Here is a 16351-nt window from a genome sequence, read left to right as displayed (position 1 = left end):
TTAGTGTATAGGTTCCACATATAAGTTAGACTGTAGAGCTTTGCTGCTGCTCTTTACTGGTGCTTATTGAGTGGGGTTTTCAGCTGTGCTCACACCATAGGCCCATCTGCATGGTTCTGCAGGGTGGCTAGAAGTTAGCATAGGTTTCATGCATATTCCTTAATTTTTTGCATGGGATATAACATTTAGAAACTTATTGTAACACTTCTTTGTAACTTTTCAGAAAGGTTATAAAATGAAGGGACATTATACAAATGGTTTATACTAAGAAATGTTATTGTTTCAGTGCTAGCGGGGCACTTACTGGTCCCGGAAGCTACAAAGAATGGGTCAATAAACCTTTTGAACAGGGACTGTTGAGAACCGCATTTGGACATTTTCACCTGGGCTGGTTATTATAAGCTATTGCCTGCCCATGCAGAGGAACTAGGCAATACCAACGGTGCTGCACGTTTTCAGCACTCTGCATTAGTCCTGCATTTCACCTTTTTCAAAGCAAGAATAGTCAGTAGCTCCCCTTTTGTGCCACAAGTTTAAATTGGCCGCATCATAGTGTACATACGCTCAGTGCCAACAAGCTTACCATTCTGAATATGGTGTGTGATCGAGAACTTCTCTGGTTGGCCACTGTGCTCGCGACGTGACGGAGACCTGTAAGACATGCACTTCTTGAGCACGGGTTAAAGCATTTGTCTTGCATGCCTGTGCTAACTACAAATTAGGCCCTGCAATACAGCTGATAAACAAAGCGGGATAGAAGCATGCACACAAATGGGAATGTCCACTCTATTCATGCCCAATGCCTTCACACGCACTCTTGCCTTCAAAAACAAACACTGCAGAACTACTTCCACCACAGAAACTAAATTAGTGTCCTCACTGAGATTGTGAAACTCATGAGTTGTTACCATTGGTACCAAAGCACTACCACTAGAAGGTGATGAAAGAAGGTTGAAATTCCATGCAAGCTTGCAGTGCACTCTTGCTAGCTACCATTAGTGCAGCCAAAAATATTTTTCTTCAGTCGTACATTAACCATTACTCTCCAGCTAGTCAAGCACTGGCTGCCAGTCTATGAAACCATATTAAGTGGCTCTATGACTGTTTGCAAAGGCTGCCAGTGTGAACATTTGTTCTTGCTCATTGTTGCTTGTGAACAGGTCACACGATCTTCGTGACTCACTGGTGTAAACACACTCTCATCAACAGTACAACAAGCCAGAGTATAAAGTTTGTTGCAAATTGAATACATTGGAAGCAATGACTACTTACGTTCACCAGCATTCATCGCAGTTTGAATTTCTTCTTTGGACCCAACCGTGAGTTCAGTCAGATCTACTATGATGGGCTGGCCATCCTAAGGAAACAGCAGCAGCCATTAAGAAGTGTATCAGGACGGTATACCACACAGTGAAGACAAGGCCAATGCATGGAAAAGCCTGCACTTTATGTCAACACAGTCAAATCTGACTGCTAGTACCTGCCAAGCTTTGCAATACGCTTGAATTATTGCACTGTATTAGCATTACGCATGTATCCACAATCACTGCTTTGAACCAGGTCCCTATCAAGCTGCGAGTAGTAGCATTCAGCCTAGAACAACCACTAGAGCCTTCCAAGTAAGTGAACAGAAAACTGTTAATGCCAATAGTAAAAGCGCAAATGCACTACCACTAGAGCCTTCCAAGTAAGTGAACAGAAAACTGTTAATGCCAATAGTAAAAGCGCAAATGCACAGAAATTTGTAATTAATATAAGACTAGTATCACAAATTAAGAAAGGTGCACTACAACTCGGGAAGGAAATATAAACGTCATTGTGCTGATAGCATGAAAGATTGAGGCCGCACATTTTCCAGAACAGCACCATGTGCTTCAGAGAAAAAATTGAGGCCAACTAACTTTGCAGTTCCGCGGGCCAATACCTGTAATTCTCTTAAAGTGCAGCTGCTTTCAAGTAAAATGTACCTGTAGCATAACAAGTAACAAGCATTCATGAAAAGAACAAAAACACTGCACACAGGAAAAAACAAAAAGCAAAAGTCTGCCAAGACTTAAACAACAATCACTTCGGACGTAAGTGCCCGTCATGTTCCCTCACTGCGCCTGCATTTGCCTTCTGCACTCCTATGTCTTTCCGGAATATGCACCAACACGCCCAGCTACAAGTGAATCATTTCGTTGACTATTCACTGAATGCAACTAGTCAGACACAGTAACAAAATGATAAGTAAGCCCACTGTCCCGCGTACAGGATAATTTTGTGGTTGCTGAAAATATAAGGGCATTTAATGTGATAGCTAGAAAAACTACACACAACAGCACGAGAGCTTGGTTAGCTAGGTAAACAGACCAATGCATCATTTTCACAAGGTTAGTGTGGCTCACATATGAGTTAACTTGACACAAGTTCATGCATCACAGTAAAATTTGCCTAGCTTTAAATTGAAACAAGCCAGCGAGCAGCAACTTGTGATATACACAGCAACATAGAGTCTGCGAATCAACACAAAAAGCAGAGCGCTACAACATATAAACAAGTTACTGACTGCATTATCCCTTATCTGGAGGTTTTTCCCACAGGTTGTGTCCAGAAGATCCATGATGTTCTCATTGTATATCTCGATGTAAGAGATTCTTATCAGATACTCTCGTTCCGGCACCTGCATCAGGAAATAAACCAAGTGCTGACTGAGCATTTCTGTTAACATGCACTCACATGCATTATTAACAAATATGGTTTGAGAACTACGAGTGCACAACTAAAAGATAAATCACACTGCCTAGATGATGAATATACTGATTAGGACATGTAGGATAAGTGGACGGCCTCACTATGTTTAACAACAAGACTCCATAAAGTTGGGAGACTTGTTTACCTAACCAGAGATGGTAAATCATTGATGGTGTGCAGGTATCAATATGTTCTGCAGGTTGCTAGTGTTATCTGAAGTAGGAAACAGTAAAGACATTGCGGACCACGTCATACTCCTCAAAATTATTGGGGTGGGTACAGCTTGGCATTTGCAAATAAGAGGGTGTAAACGGGTGAGCTGAATGGTTCAATGAAAGTAGCCCAGAACGACACTCACTATTTAGGACTGGAGCTGTCTGACTATTGCAACAGCTTTGCCCTCTGGAAATTTTTTAATACTCTGCCAGGCAAGAATCATACACAGAAGCTTTTCCTATTGAACTAATAGCACAAACAACCATAATCACAGGCTCGAATTTTCACTTTCATTCCAATCTGAAGTCTCAGAATTCATGAATCTGAAATCTTGGCAGATGCCTGGAATGAGTATCACAAACTGGCTGTGCCTTCTTTAGCAACCAGCCGTCAACAAAACGAGTTTCCTTTTCACACCCCCCAAGTGCACAGGACTTTTGCTGCCAATCGTCTTAACGTCAGCAGCATGTGGAAGACAGCCATGATGAAGCATTTCATTCACTGGTCTGCAGTATACACGTGCAAGAGAGCGGCGCGTAAGGATAAACCAACCAACATCAAGAGGTGCATTTAGGAGCTAGTGCAGCAAAGTGTGCTGCACAGCATGACTTACTGACTCGCTCCTGGAGCTGGAGGCCTGCTAAGATGCGATGAAAACAATCTACCCTTTAGCAGGCCTTGAATATGATGAGAAAACAATACCTATGCCAATCCATTCCTGCATTAGACATGCTATGATGGCAATTGCATTGTTGTAATGCGAGAGCCTCTAATAGAGGCTTAGCAAAGTGAGAAAATGCAAAGAAAAATAACGTTTGGATGCCCATATTTTATTCGAGTCAAAGAGCAAATTGCTCGTGGAACCAAATTTCTGTAATTAGAACATTAATAGTGAGAATTGGCAAGATTGAAGTCCACACAAAGGTCAATTCATTTAAATCACGCTATGATGTCTGGAAAATGGCAAAAAACATGTACCCCCCAAATAGATTTCAAAAAAGATGGATACAAAACCTCTCCAAGAACCTGTCTGCGGGATTAAAAGCTAAGAAATGTTGGGTGTAAATAGGCACGTGAAAAATGTCTTCCTGCAAGAATTTTCCCAAAGCGCTTTGTTTCAACTGAGTTATGATTAGCCAAAAGCTGTCCCCTTCCTTTTGTCACTTTAGCATGCTGGAGCAAGCGACTACACCAAGGCAACGCTTCACCTAATGACAAATGCTGCACTATATTTAGCTTTTTACTACCTCATGTAATATCCAACAAAGGAGTAAGCCGGGCTAGTTGGTACATTCGTTGCATAAAAACAGCGCAGCAGACGGGACCAAGAAAAGAAGACATAAACATGGGATGGGTCCCGTCTGCTGCACTGTTTTTATGCAAATCATGTAATATGCAGCTCAACGCACTCAGACCATCTCTGCCAGTCTTCAAATGTGTCTTTGCCTTTGCGCCTTTTTAAAGGGACACTGAGGAATGACTCCCCCCAGTTTCCGTTCTTTGTAAAAACTGGCTCAACGGCTCTTTCCGGGTACGTTGGTGTTTTATCTGGCAGAAAAAGGCCTATTCATTGCTGAGAAAAATGAATTTAAAAACTTTCTCTCTCCTCGATTCGCACTTGTAAAGGTTAGACCGAAAAGGACTCAGTGATCACCATTTCAAACTGATTGGCAATGTAGCTTAGCCCTTGTGAACTGCGCTAAGAAAAACTGTCGACACATGCAGTTTACTAGCGAAATTGGCCGGTGATGGAAACACCTACACTGCAAGTTGTTTTTTCTAGCGCAGAAAAACTTGTTTTCAGCAAAATTAGCATATTTATTGTTAGGATGCGGTAATCTGCCGACACAGGCCAACTTCAATTGACTATGGCTGCTGCAATCCACAAGCATGTTCACGACACTTTGAGGCAGCCACCCAATAGACATTCGGAGCCCATGCTCACAGATGGATAAAAAAAAAAAAAACTATCTTTCTAAACAAGCAGCACATGCTCCACTAGAGATGTGGTTCAAGATTTCGCTGAGATATTTGCAACACTATGGTCCATAGATTGGGAAAGTTTATCTAGCACCTTTGCAAATCATTTAAGGGCCCTTTTCTACCTGAATGAAATATTTTAGTTAAATGCAGCAAAACGAGGTTGAGAAAGATACCAGTTAACTGAAAACACTGTTGACTTAGTGTGAAATCATCACCATTCATGCAACACACACCTATATATGCTACCCAACGACACCCTGCTGCCATTCGGCATTCCAAAACAGTGAGAACCTGTTTGAACGCATCTCACATTTTCAATAATGTTAAATATGGCATTGATGGCCAGAGGAATGAGTCCGGGCTGGCTGGTGGTCCCCATCATAGTGTGTGTCTTGCCAGATGACGTTTGCCCAAAGGCAAATATGGTACCTGCACATAGTGCCGGGTTACACGCGAAATCCGAACACACCTCACAAATAGTGCAGCAGAGATCATCAACACAAACAATGTAATAAAGTGAAACAATGTAGCCATGGCATAGTTTCAGTAACAGCACCACAATTTCACCCAGCAAAAAATATGAGCACCAGAGCCTCCATACAAGCAATGACTATCAACAGTAACATAAAATTTACTGAAGCCAGTCGTATAGTAACAAATTTTCAGCTTGAGCTGAAAAAACAAACACATGAACAAGACCATATTAAAAAATAATTTAAAGTGAAAAGAATAGGTTTCTACGAGCTTCCGTCCACAGAGAAAAGATATGTTTGATATATCTAGGGCAGTTGGCACACGCGTCAACGGAGAGGACAAAGGATGCTCTATAGGAACACTAAGATCAGTGCTAGGTCCAGCTAAATTGAGAGATTAGGATCCCAAATATATCATTTTTACCACAAATGGAAGCCAGAAAATTCCATAATAGTGAAAGACATTAGCAATTCCTTTCAAGGATACCGGTAACTGCTCTTGTTCAAGTGAATTTTCTGTCCCCACGATTGCTCCTTATGTGCAATATTTGAATGAACTGTCAGAACAGAAGCAGAACAGGCGGCAGGTGCTGCTGAGGTAAAAGTGCAGCTCGCTTCACATGCCACTCAGTTGGCCTGCATGAAACAGTTATGCACAGCAACTTCACAAGCCAAGCACAAGTGCCCCGAATTATTCCCACTCTTTCCAAGCGGTGAAACCACCTTGTATTCACAGGGAAGTGGCAAATTAGGGTGGCTCGATCTGCACACTGGAGTGAAGGCACTTCATGGTAAACAGCACAGTAACACCATCTGTTGATAAACGTTAACAAAGGGTTGTCCACTTTGCAGACCATGCAGTTTTGTTTCTGTTCATTTTCACTCGCAGCTCAGAGTTTCCCGCTGCTAAAAATTATTACTGCCCCAAGCTGCACACGGATTTAAAGATGTAAATGAGAAATGAAATCAGGAACTTTCTTAGCAATTTTTTCAGCAACACAGGCATCTTTTCAAGCAGAAAATGAACTGGTAGTCTTCCTGAAGGTCAATGGAAACAAACTATCATACGATACAGATTCATATTTGCCTTTAATATGTTTGCACAAAACTGCTAAATGATGCGACCTCCCCCTTAGCTGCTGCAGGGCTCTCTGATGAGAAGCTACATGCACACGCTACCACAAGTTTTCTGCAGCTTCAACAGTCTTGTAGACACTGCCCTTGAGAAAACCTAGTAAATGATGCCGAAAAGCCTGTAGTCCTTTCAGACCTGCAAGCTTACAAATTGGTTCATATTTTGTTTTTAGTGAACATAACATATCCTAACTCCAATGTGAAAGTAGAACTATACTCTGTTTCATACGTAGCAGGCAATGCAGCGGAGGCTGCAGAAGTGGTGCACCCGCAAAACAATATTACTCCAGCATGTATCAATCTTCCTCTCGAAGCCTCAGTGAGTGTTTGAAAAAAAAAAAAAAGAAAAGAGCGGTATAAACGAAGAGCTAGCATTGAGATTCACAGTCAGAGCTGTGAGGTGCTCAGCGTCCGGGCTCTCTGGCTACAAATTTCACTGAGTGTGTACTACTTTTTAGGCGTGGATGGAAACGGTGATTACCCTGCCAGCCATGCATCATACCGCCACACGCCATTCTTAATTCTTGGAAGTCTCAATTAGTTGCAGGAAGAAAATGTGGTAAGAGTAAAAATGAAGTGCCAGGAGGTTTCCAGTCATGGCAACCGAGATTTGTGGAAACGAAATATGCCTGTGTTCACTTTGGTTGCACGGGGAATTACTTTTTTTGATGCGGCCTTAGCCTGAGCAAACAGGGGCACCAGCTTTGGCAGCGTTGCTTGTTATGTATGAAACCGAGTATAATATTTCCAATATCAGGACTCTCCTAAATAAGGCTGAAATAAAAAAAGTAAACCCAACATAGAAAAACATCATCCAGCACTCCATGGTCCTAGGCCCTGTATGTCCTATATGTTGCACTTTCTCTATTGTATTTCAGACATAGCATGCAAAAAGCTGAATCTGGAGAATGCAATTTGTAAACACCAGTGAACACACATGTCATTATTGAATATATTTCCGCAACTACACATATTTTTTTAACCTCATGTGATAAACATGTGTAGACAGAAGATATACGTGCAAAAAAAAGGATATGTTCTAAACAAAATGGTGTCACTAAGTAGACTGCCAAACTTGTAATCAGTAACTGCTGATGTTGGCATGTTTTTAGAGTGTGCATTGATCAAGAAGCAAAATATTGGTTTAGGTTTAAGGGGGTTTAACGTCCCAGAGCGACTCAGGCTATGAGAGACGCCGTAATGAAGGGCTCCGGAAATTTCGACCACCTGGGGTTCTTTAACGTGCACTGACATCACACAGTGCACAAGCCTCAAGAATTTCGCCTCCATCGAAATTCGACCACCACGGCCGGGATCGAACCTGCGTCTTTCGGGCCAGCAGACGAGCACCATAACCACTCAGCCACCGCGGCGGCAAGAAGCAAAATATATATATAGCCACTAACTTAATCTCAGACACACAACAGCAGATACACACAAAAATGCCAAAAGCTACCTCAAGGAACAACTGCCAGAAAAATCTCACCATTGAAGCCTTGCATCACCGACTCCACAATGGGGTGGCAATACTTGTCATACACATCACGGTTGGTGCTGGTGCTGTCGAAAACATGATCTGTGAATGGAAACAGTGGTCACATGTGGAAAGAATGCATGTCATACTAGCATTTTTGTGATAAGCAGATTCCCAACTATCGATAACTTTGTTTGTCATACAAATCAAAACCACCAACATTAAAGACAAACTGAAATTTGCCTATATTGATAGATAGATTACTGCCTTCTAATGGCAAAGGTGTTACTTTCACTAAAAATGAACCTTTTATAAGCACAAAAAGGCCAAAATATGAAACAGATGTTGCCACAGCCAGCCGATTTCAATGTTAACTGCAGTGCATAGAGTTTTTTTGGAGCAGATTCCAGCGGCTAACGTTCACTGCTATTCGCTTCAATACGGGTATCATCGAGTCCTTTTCGGTGTACATATCACGAGTTTAAATTGAGTGGCAGGAAAATTTTTTACGCCAATTTTCTCAGCAATAAATGTGCGTTTTGCTGCCAGACAAACATCAACATACCCAGAAAGCACCACTGGATGGAGTTTTCCTCAGTGTCTATTTAAAACTTGTCTTCATTGCACTAAGTATTTGTTTTCATTGCTATAAGGACTTTCAAGGCCTCGCTAATATTTTTGCAAGGGAGAACACAGTGGGTTATTAAAGCAACATGTTCAACATAACAGTTGTAACTTTTATTTCACAAAAAACTTCCACCAGCAAAAACACACAAGCTAGACCGCTGTTTTTGTCGGCTTTCACTTTTTCAAACTCTACACTCACACTGACAATGTCTTGTGCCGATTGTTTAGCAGCCTTCCCAAGATCCCGAAACTACTGGCCTTTAGTAGCCATTTCAGTTGATTCGTAGCTTCTGCTTTATGATAAGGCCCTGCTGAAGAGCTCAAACCAGCAAAAGGTGCTTCCAACATTCTTTTTTTCTCCTCAAATGTTGTTTCTTCTCCAAGACGATATTAGCGCTTGTGTCTCGTCTGTTCTGTCTTTGTGGTTGCATGTTTTTGCGCTAGACTTTCTCTAATTCAACGATGCTATTTATGCTTCCGCTACTTTGGACCTCCGGCCTCTTGCTTCTTTACAGCTTCCAAAAATGTGTGGTAATTTAGCCTTGCAGAAGCCACAGCTGTCAACAATTCTTTTATGATCAGAAGGTTAAGGTTGGCATCTGCTGTGTCCACAGCATACACAATCGGCTATAATACGCAAGAAATTTCTTTCAAGTTTTCAACAGCTACTTGGCAATTCACACTTCACTGCCCATGGCTGAGATCTGCAACAGTTAAACACCAAGGTGGCATTTTGCACTAGTTGGTGTGACATAGCAAAGAGATACAGCGTGGACTATCCCTGTGTTCTGTCTCTCCCATGCTATCTCTCTTAACAGTTTAACAACTCTCCAGAGCTCCCTGTACAATGATCTTATCTTTGGGAGTTCATAAACATCCGCCAGGAGGCGTAATCAAATCCCAGCCACAGTGTCTGCATTGTGGTGCTGGTGAAATGCGGAAGATGTCCCAGTGCTATTCACTGCAAGTGCATGTAAAAGAACTCCAGTTGACCTAAATTAATCTGAAGCCATCTGGCCTCCACCACTCCATCTCTCATAGTCTATAAGTCTATAGGCAGCTTAGGGACATTAAACCCCACATACTATACCGCCATAATCATGCGCTAAAGCAGAGGGGGATTTTGTGAGCCCCAAGGGTGCTGTATCACCACTCTCGAGCTGACCAGGCCAACTTTGCAATTTTTATAATGGTTTGAAACATAACTAGGTAATACGATCAAGTAACACTTTGGTTTGGGAATCCATTACAATGACAGGATAACCATGGGCGCATTTTCTCACATTACTACTTATGGGGCGTCATGAGAAGAGCTTTGCTTATCACTGATTTATTCAGACAGTGTCTGAGGTAGATGAGAGAGCAGCAGCAACAACGATGAAAAGAATGTATATTCCTATGAGATGGTTTATAATAAAAGTATGTTTCCTGAACAGCCTAGCAAAGAGCACAAAATTGAAAAGCTGCCTCGACACCGTCCGCAGTATGCAACTTATTTGTACTAAGTGGTATGAATTCAACCTCGTCAGACCCGAGCAAAACTTCGGCAAGTCAGCGTTAATCCAAATGCATATATGAAGCCTCGGCAGTCTCGTGAATGTGCACACAAAATCTGGGAGCCGTAGTTGCAACCGTTCTTTCCTTGTGAGTTTTCTCAATGCTCTCTGCAAAGGGCCTCTGGGTCTAGATAGAAATGCAAAAATGTTTTATGGCGTATATTCAGTTAAATGCACATGCAACAGACTGTCTTTTAATTAAAATAATAATAAACCTAACAGAAAAGCACGTGCAACTTGGTAATTGCTTGGCTACTGGGAGCAGAAATTTCGCATAGAAAAATCAACAAACTCGGGAGAGAGGCTGCCGAGAGCTCGCCAGTCGTTTCACACTTTTTGAATACGTGGTAGCGCAGTGAGTCCTCCCTCACTTCCATCTGCGCATAGGCGGCAAGAGTGATGCATTTTTTAAGGATCCCGTAAAATACAAATGTGCATTATGATGTATGCGGGCACAGGCATTAATTTCCAGTGCTGAGATGCTCAGTGGTGGATGCAGTAGCTGTGGCACAGATTCAACGTCCTGCTCCTAAACTAACAGTGGAATACCACAAAAGATGCACATTTTCAGAAATAAGAACCAAAATTTTGTGCATGCCAGAGTTCCTTCGTGGCCGCCTCCTTTGGTACACCAGAAATTCAGGGGCTTTCAATGCTCTCAAGGACCCGCACAAATCATGTATAGTAGTGCAGCAGAGCAAAAAAACACTGCATGAAAACAACAGGGGTTGCAGAAAAAGGAATAGACAACACAAGCCCCATCTCCATACCAACTTCCCCACTAACCCTTCTACTAAATCGAACTGGCATTTAAAACACTGTCCGATGGAATCAAAATAACAGTCACACAGGAACTAAGCCTTTGATGCTCAAAATATTACATTTTTTCAAGCAGCTGAAAGCTGCAAATAATTTACAGTATACAAGGAAATAAAAAACTCTTAGGCGATCCTCAGTGAATTGTTTGAATGCGTTAGCAGAAAAATGTTTGTTTTATCCCAGGTTAACACACTGAAGTTTACCATACACACTTAGATTAGTTATATCCAAGGTGGCATACTAAGGGTCGTTTTATCAGTTTAACACATGAATGGTCGTTGTAACTAAGGTGGTATACTAAGGTTAGTTATATACGAGGTAATGTGCTCAGTTTGTATAGACAGTATCCTTACTTCGTTCGTGGCACGAAGGGCCACCAGCCACTCGCCATTTATGCTTGCACAAACGCTTCTAATGCTAACACATCAATATGGCATTATAAAAAGTCAGCTTTATTCACAACTGCATAGATTATGCAGCTTCGTTGACCCCTTCTGAAGTTACCGATATAAAATATTTGTTGTGTGTTGCATTAAGTGTGTTGGTTCACTTCTATTGAATAAGCATGAGCCAGACGACAAGAGGAATATTTAAATTAGTGCACCTCAAGAATCGGTTTTAGTGCCTCCCCATAATGGGTGGCATGCGTTAAAATCGCCGACCAATAGGAACAGCACCAGAAGCTAGTCAATATGTTTTTCAAGTTCATTACTGGATAGTCGATCATATGGTGGGATATACGGGGAGCATAGTTATTACTCTGCCAAAAGTTACTGCTCGCACTGCCACTGCCTCTAAATCAGTAGCCAGTGGAAGACATTGAAAGGGAATTTGATTGTGGACCACAATAGCATTGCCACCTAATGAGTGGGCACTGCCTTGCCTGTCCTTCAGGTGTACTACATATTCGTTTAGAAAGTTTGTATGTGCTAGGTTTAAGCACATTTCCTGTAGGCAAAGTATGTGTGGTAGATATTGCACAAGTATTTCATATATGTCATCCAGGTTCTTAAGTAGCCCTCGGCAGTTCCAGTGAATAATGCTCTCAACAGCAGTAGTTCTTAGTAAGAAAGCGAAGACTAGCGGGAGTTATTCAGATATCGCCTTTTTATCAGGTGCCTTGACTGGCAGATGTCTTTTCGGTTTAAGGCGGTCTAGAAAACGCCGCCTCTCTTTGGGGGACTCCCTCAGTATCTCCGAAGCTGAAGATCTCTGTGTCACCTCCACTGCTTCCGGTGCAGATACAGAAGCAGATGAGGATTTGACAAGAGGGAGAGACTCCCTCTCACTTGTCTGTTTTCTCAGAGGTTTGTGAAAAGCTGACCATTGGGCAGGCACGTAGCAAAGGGGAGCCCAGCGGCCCCCTGAAATTTAGGTGCGAAAGCACTCCATCACTAGGTCTAACCGGGATTATAAAATTTTTTGTCACCATCACTTAACCAAGTGGCAGAAGCTGAAAACTCAGGCTACCAATTTTGAAATGGGAATCAAACTGATCGGGAATCGGATTTGGCGGATGTGTATCTGAAGCCTCCTGGCAGGAATTGGCCGGAGCTGGCAACTCCGGCTACCAACACTGAGATCGGAATCGAATCCACCAGGACCCGAGTCAGAAGCGCTACTCCTATAGTCCATGCAAGAATGTCCATGCGGCTTGGTTATAAAGCGGGGCTTTATATCTGTGTCGCTCCTGCTAACTTGGACAGCATACATCACAGTCCTGGTCCTCCTCAGAAGCATGCCTCTGGCAGGTGACATGGCCGGGAGGGCCATGGGATGAGTCAAAACAGACTTGGCTCACCCTCGAAATTTCGGTGGCTCTCCCCCAAAATAAGGCCGGAAAATCCTTAAATGAGATGGACAGTCAAGATTTCGAAGCATTCGCACAATACTGCGTTTTTACGGAGTCCAACAGTAATTTTTTTCAGACCCCCGCTAACCTCGCACGGATTTCTAAACCACCGCCACATCAATCTCCACACTTGACAGCTTGGCAGCTTGCAAGACTTGAAGCTTGAAGGCTTCGATGCTTGAAGGCTTGGAAGCCTGAAGGCTTGAAAGCTATCGCTAATCGAGCCGCCAGCTCCCAGAAAACAGCACTGTTAATAATAATACTAAATTAACTCACTTCAAACTTTTGGGTTTGAATAAAAACGGATAAATCACACGGTGACAAGACTGAAGAACGATAAGAAAAGCAGTGGGTATGTTCAACAGACAAGATTACACAAGTCTTCTTCCGACAACTTTTCGTTGAGCACTGGCTGCTCCATTGACTGTCCTTTTCACACACACACACACACACCGAAGCTCTTTCTCCCCTCGCCCTTGCCTGGCACTGTCCGCGTCCCAACCCCACAAGTGCATCTTGGCCAGCGCCTCCGGGCTCGGAGAGAGGATGCGCTCACTGGCTTCAACTTGCAGAGTAGGCTATGGTGTTGACCCAGTGGCTACCCTTTGTGTCGCTGCCAATTAATAACCCAGTCACTTCCGTTGGCGTCTCTTTGAGGTTCCCTCGGATGCAGCTGTTTTCTTGCGAGAGAGCTCTGGCTTCTGTTCTCTATCTTCATTGGGATTTTCCCTTTTTTTTTCCCTAAGTCAAGCCACTGTGTTTCCTGTTGCTGCTTCTTTGTGCTGTCAACGTTTCTTATATGTTTTCTTTACATGCAGTACGTGCGTACAGTACAGCTAGCGTGTAAGAGACAGAGACCAAAACAGAATTCTTGAAAGGGAATGACACAGAACTGGCGGCGTGAATGAGAGTGATACTCCCAGTTAAAAATAATGGTGGCCACATTCATAAACATGGCATCCACCGAGTCAGCTGTTCGTGACGCTTTCTTAAGCCTAACGCGTCACTTATCCGAGTATTTGCAGAACACGTCGGTTGACATGAACGTCACGTTAGACTACGTAGACCTCGTTTTGTGTAGGCTGGAAAGAATGGCTGCTAATTCTGCGGAGGAGTTTCACAAAATATTCTCTGCATGTCAAAAGACAGCAGCTGATTTCGACGTAAGCTCAGAAATGCCACAAGTGGTTGGTACTCAGAAGCAATGGGCTAACTACTCTTCGACTTCAACTGAGAAATATTATAGGCGAGCGATGTTTATTCCTTGCATGGACGATCTCAGAGCTTCTCTTGAGTGCCGCTTTGAAAACCACAGGGCAACTTTAAGTAGTTTTCCGTTTGTTATACCAACACACGTCTCTAAAGAGAACTTTGAGTCTGTGCAGCCGGCTTTTGAACTTTACATACAGGACATGCAGACAACACCCATCCCTGCACTAAACGGAGAGTGGAAGATGTGGAAAGCAAAATGGGAAGCAACAGGGGTAGAGCAGACGCAGCGCTACGTCACTAACACGTTAATGAACTGCGACAATGTCCTATTTCCAAATGTTCATACACTCCTCAAGATTTTAGCAATGATGCCAGTGATTACCGCCTTAACGGGTTAGCCGTGATGTCAATTCATCAAACTCTAGTTAGCGTCCACGAAATTATTTGGGCCTTTATGGCGAAACCAAGACGACTTTGGATTACAGCGCAACAAAACTGATATTGCAATCTAAACCAAAAGTAGAATTGGATGAAGAAAAAAAAAACTCATATATAGCGGTTTTTTGTGATCTATATTATGCTACTCACATAAGGATGTAGTAGTGCTGATGCTAATGCTTATTTGTAGCAGTGCATACATCGCTACGGTGTCCCTCCTGTGGGGCAAATATTACCTGTTATGTGTGCAATGCTGTGCATTTTTTCGTCGTTTAAATTGTAAGCTGTGTGTTTAGTTTTCGCGGTGCGTATATGCTTTGTACCAGCTGCTTTTGTGTAGCTAGCATTGGCAGTAAAGAAGGTGCATACAATGCCACACTGAAATGAAGCTCTGTTTCTTGTTTCTTTCCTGTACCGTTATAAATTTAATGAAGCCAGATTAGACAATTTGGTTACGATTATGCGTGAAATAGAATAGGAAGGCGTGTTTTGTAGTTGACGTTTTCGTATTTACTTTACCGCTTTTTTCATCTAACTGTATATATGACCATGTTGTATTAAACAGTTGCAGAGTATGATAATTCGTCTGTGTGAGTTATTATAGTGGGACACATACCTCACATGCACACCAGATAAACTTTATTTTATTCACACTTGCATTAGCGAAAATCTTCGTCTACCTCAGTATTAGAAAAAAGAATACTTTGTTCAGCTGCCCTCCCCTCACCCCCCCACCCCCACCTTCCCAAAAAATGCTGGCTACGTGCCTGCCTCTGGGACATGGGAATGTTGGTGCAGCCGATGGCTGCTTGCTGGGGGGCCGAGATGGGTGCGCATCAGCGATGCAGTATTGCGTGCCACTGTGACGAGACGCCACCCGGCCCCCTGGCGTGCTGTGTGAGCATGGGATCTTCCGGAGAGAAGCGAGAACTTCTTCCGGGCTTCAGAGAATGTTATGTTTTTTTTAACTTTCATTTAAGTTATTTTTTTCTCATTCTGGAAGGCCTGACATGTTTGCGAGTATGCAGCATGTGGCCCGTGGCGGTTGGGACATTGTTTGACTGGCACTGCAATTTTCAGTTGGGTGCTCATGGGCACTGCACTTTACACAGGTGAGCTTTCCACAACAGGTTTTGGAACTATGCCCATATTTTTGGCAGTTAAAACATCTTCTCAGGTTGGGAACATATGGACAGACTTTACAGTGGATGAATTCTGCTTTCACAGAATCTGGTAGACAGGACTTTTCAAAATGTCAGGACAGTGAGGTGTGTCACCACCTCTTCATCATTCTGCCTTATGGCGAAGGGCAATCTCAGAAGCATTCAAGCAGATCAGAATCTGTTTCACAGATGACATCACATTTAAACTGCAGTGGGGGGAGATGGGTACCAGGAGGTGGGCCAAACTGTTTTTGCTTGAGCAGGGTGTCCGAGTGATCTTTCTGTGACACTTCAAAAAGAAGGTCACCGGATGAGAGCTTTTGTTTTGCAGTTTTTACCCATCATTTCAATCCAGGGCACTAGCAATAAGAAAGACAGACATTGCAGCAACTGGGTTATGATCTATAAGAGTGGATGATCAGGAAACAAACAAGAAAAGTGGTCAGTGTCGTGTCTGGTAGAGCTTTCATCAGTGCGGCCCCTTTTCAGGGACCGATCAGGCTTTTTGGAAAAAGAAGTACTCATATGATATGGGCGTGCTGACTGTTCCTAAAATGTCGCCTGTGTTACACAGTCTTATTCACAGGGAGGTCCCGGAGCCCCCCAGACTGGTAAACAGACAGGAAGCCCATCAGCCAGAGCTTGACTATGGCCCCGACCGCCACAGTTCA

At 43.0% G+C, this 16351-nt stretch overlaps 2 protein-coding genes across 2 annotated transcripts in view; both read right to left on the bottom strand.

Annotated features, from left to right (window-relative positions):
- Atg4a (Autophagy-related 4a) overlaps positions 1-16351 on the bottom strand; it is a 181436-nt gene that overhangs the window by 109100 nt on the left and 55985 nt on the right. The window lies entirely within an intron of this gene.
- Positions 1-16351, bottom strand: part of LOC144125494 (uncharacterized) — a 60330-nt gene that overhangs the window by 42536 nt on the left and 1443 nt on the right. The window contains exons 3-7 of the mRNA XM_077658932.1: positions 8026-8115; positions 5243-5361; positions 2549-2662; positions 1273-1357; positions 584-651 (exon numbers count right to left, since the gene is read on the bottom strand). Coding sequence (XP_077515058.1) covers positions 584-651; positions 1273-1357; positions 2549-2662; positions 5243-5361; positions 8026-8115 — 476 coding nt within the window. The remainder of the gene's footprint in view (positions 1-583; positions 652-1272; positions 1358-2548; positions 2663-5242; positions 5362-8025; positions 8116-16351) is intronic.

Source organism: Amblyomma americanum, chromosome 3, assembly GCF_052857255.1.
Source record: "Amblyomma americanum isolate KBUSLIRL-KWMA chromosome 3, ASM5285725v1, whole genome shotgun sequence".
Taxonomy (NCBI): Eukaryota; Metazoa; Arthropoda; class Arachnida; order Ixodida; family Ixodidae; genus Amblyomma; species Amblyomma americanum.
The sequence above is the reverse complement of the archived record's forward strand: the minus strand, read 5'-3'. Positions and strand labels throughout refer to the sequence as shown.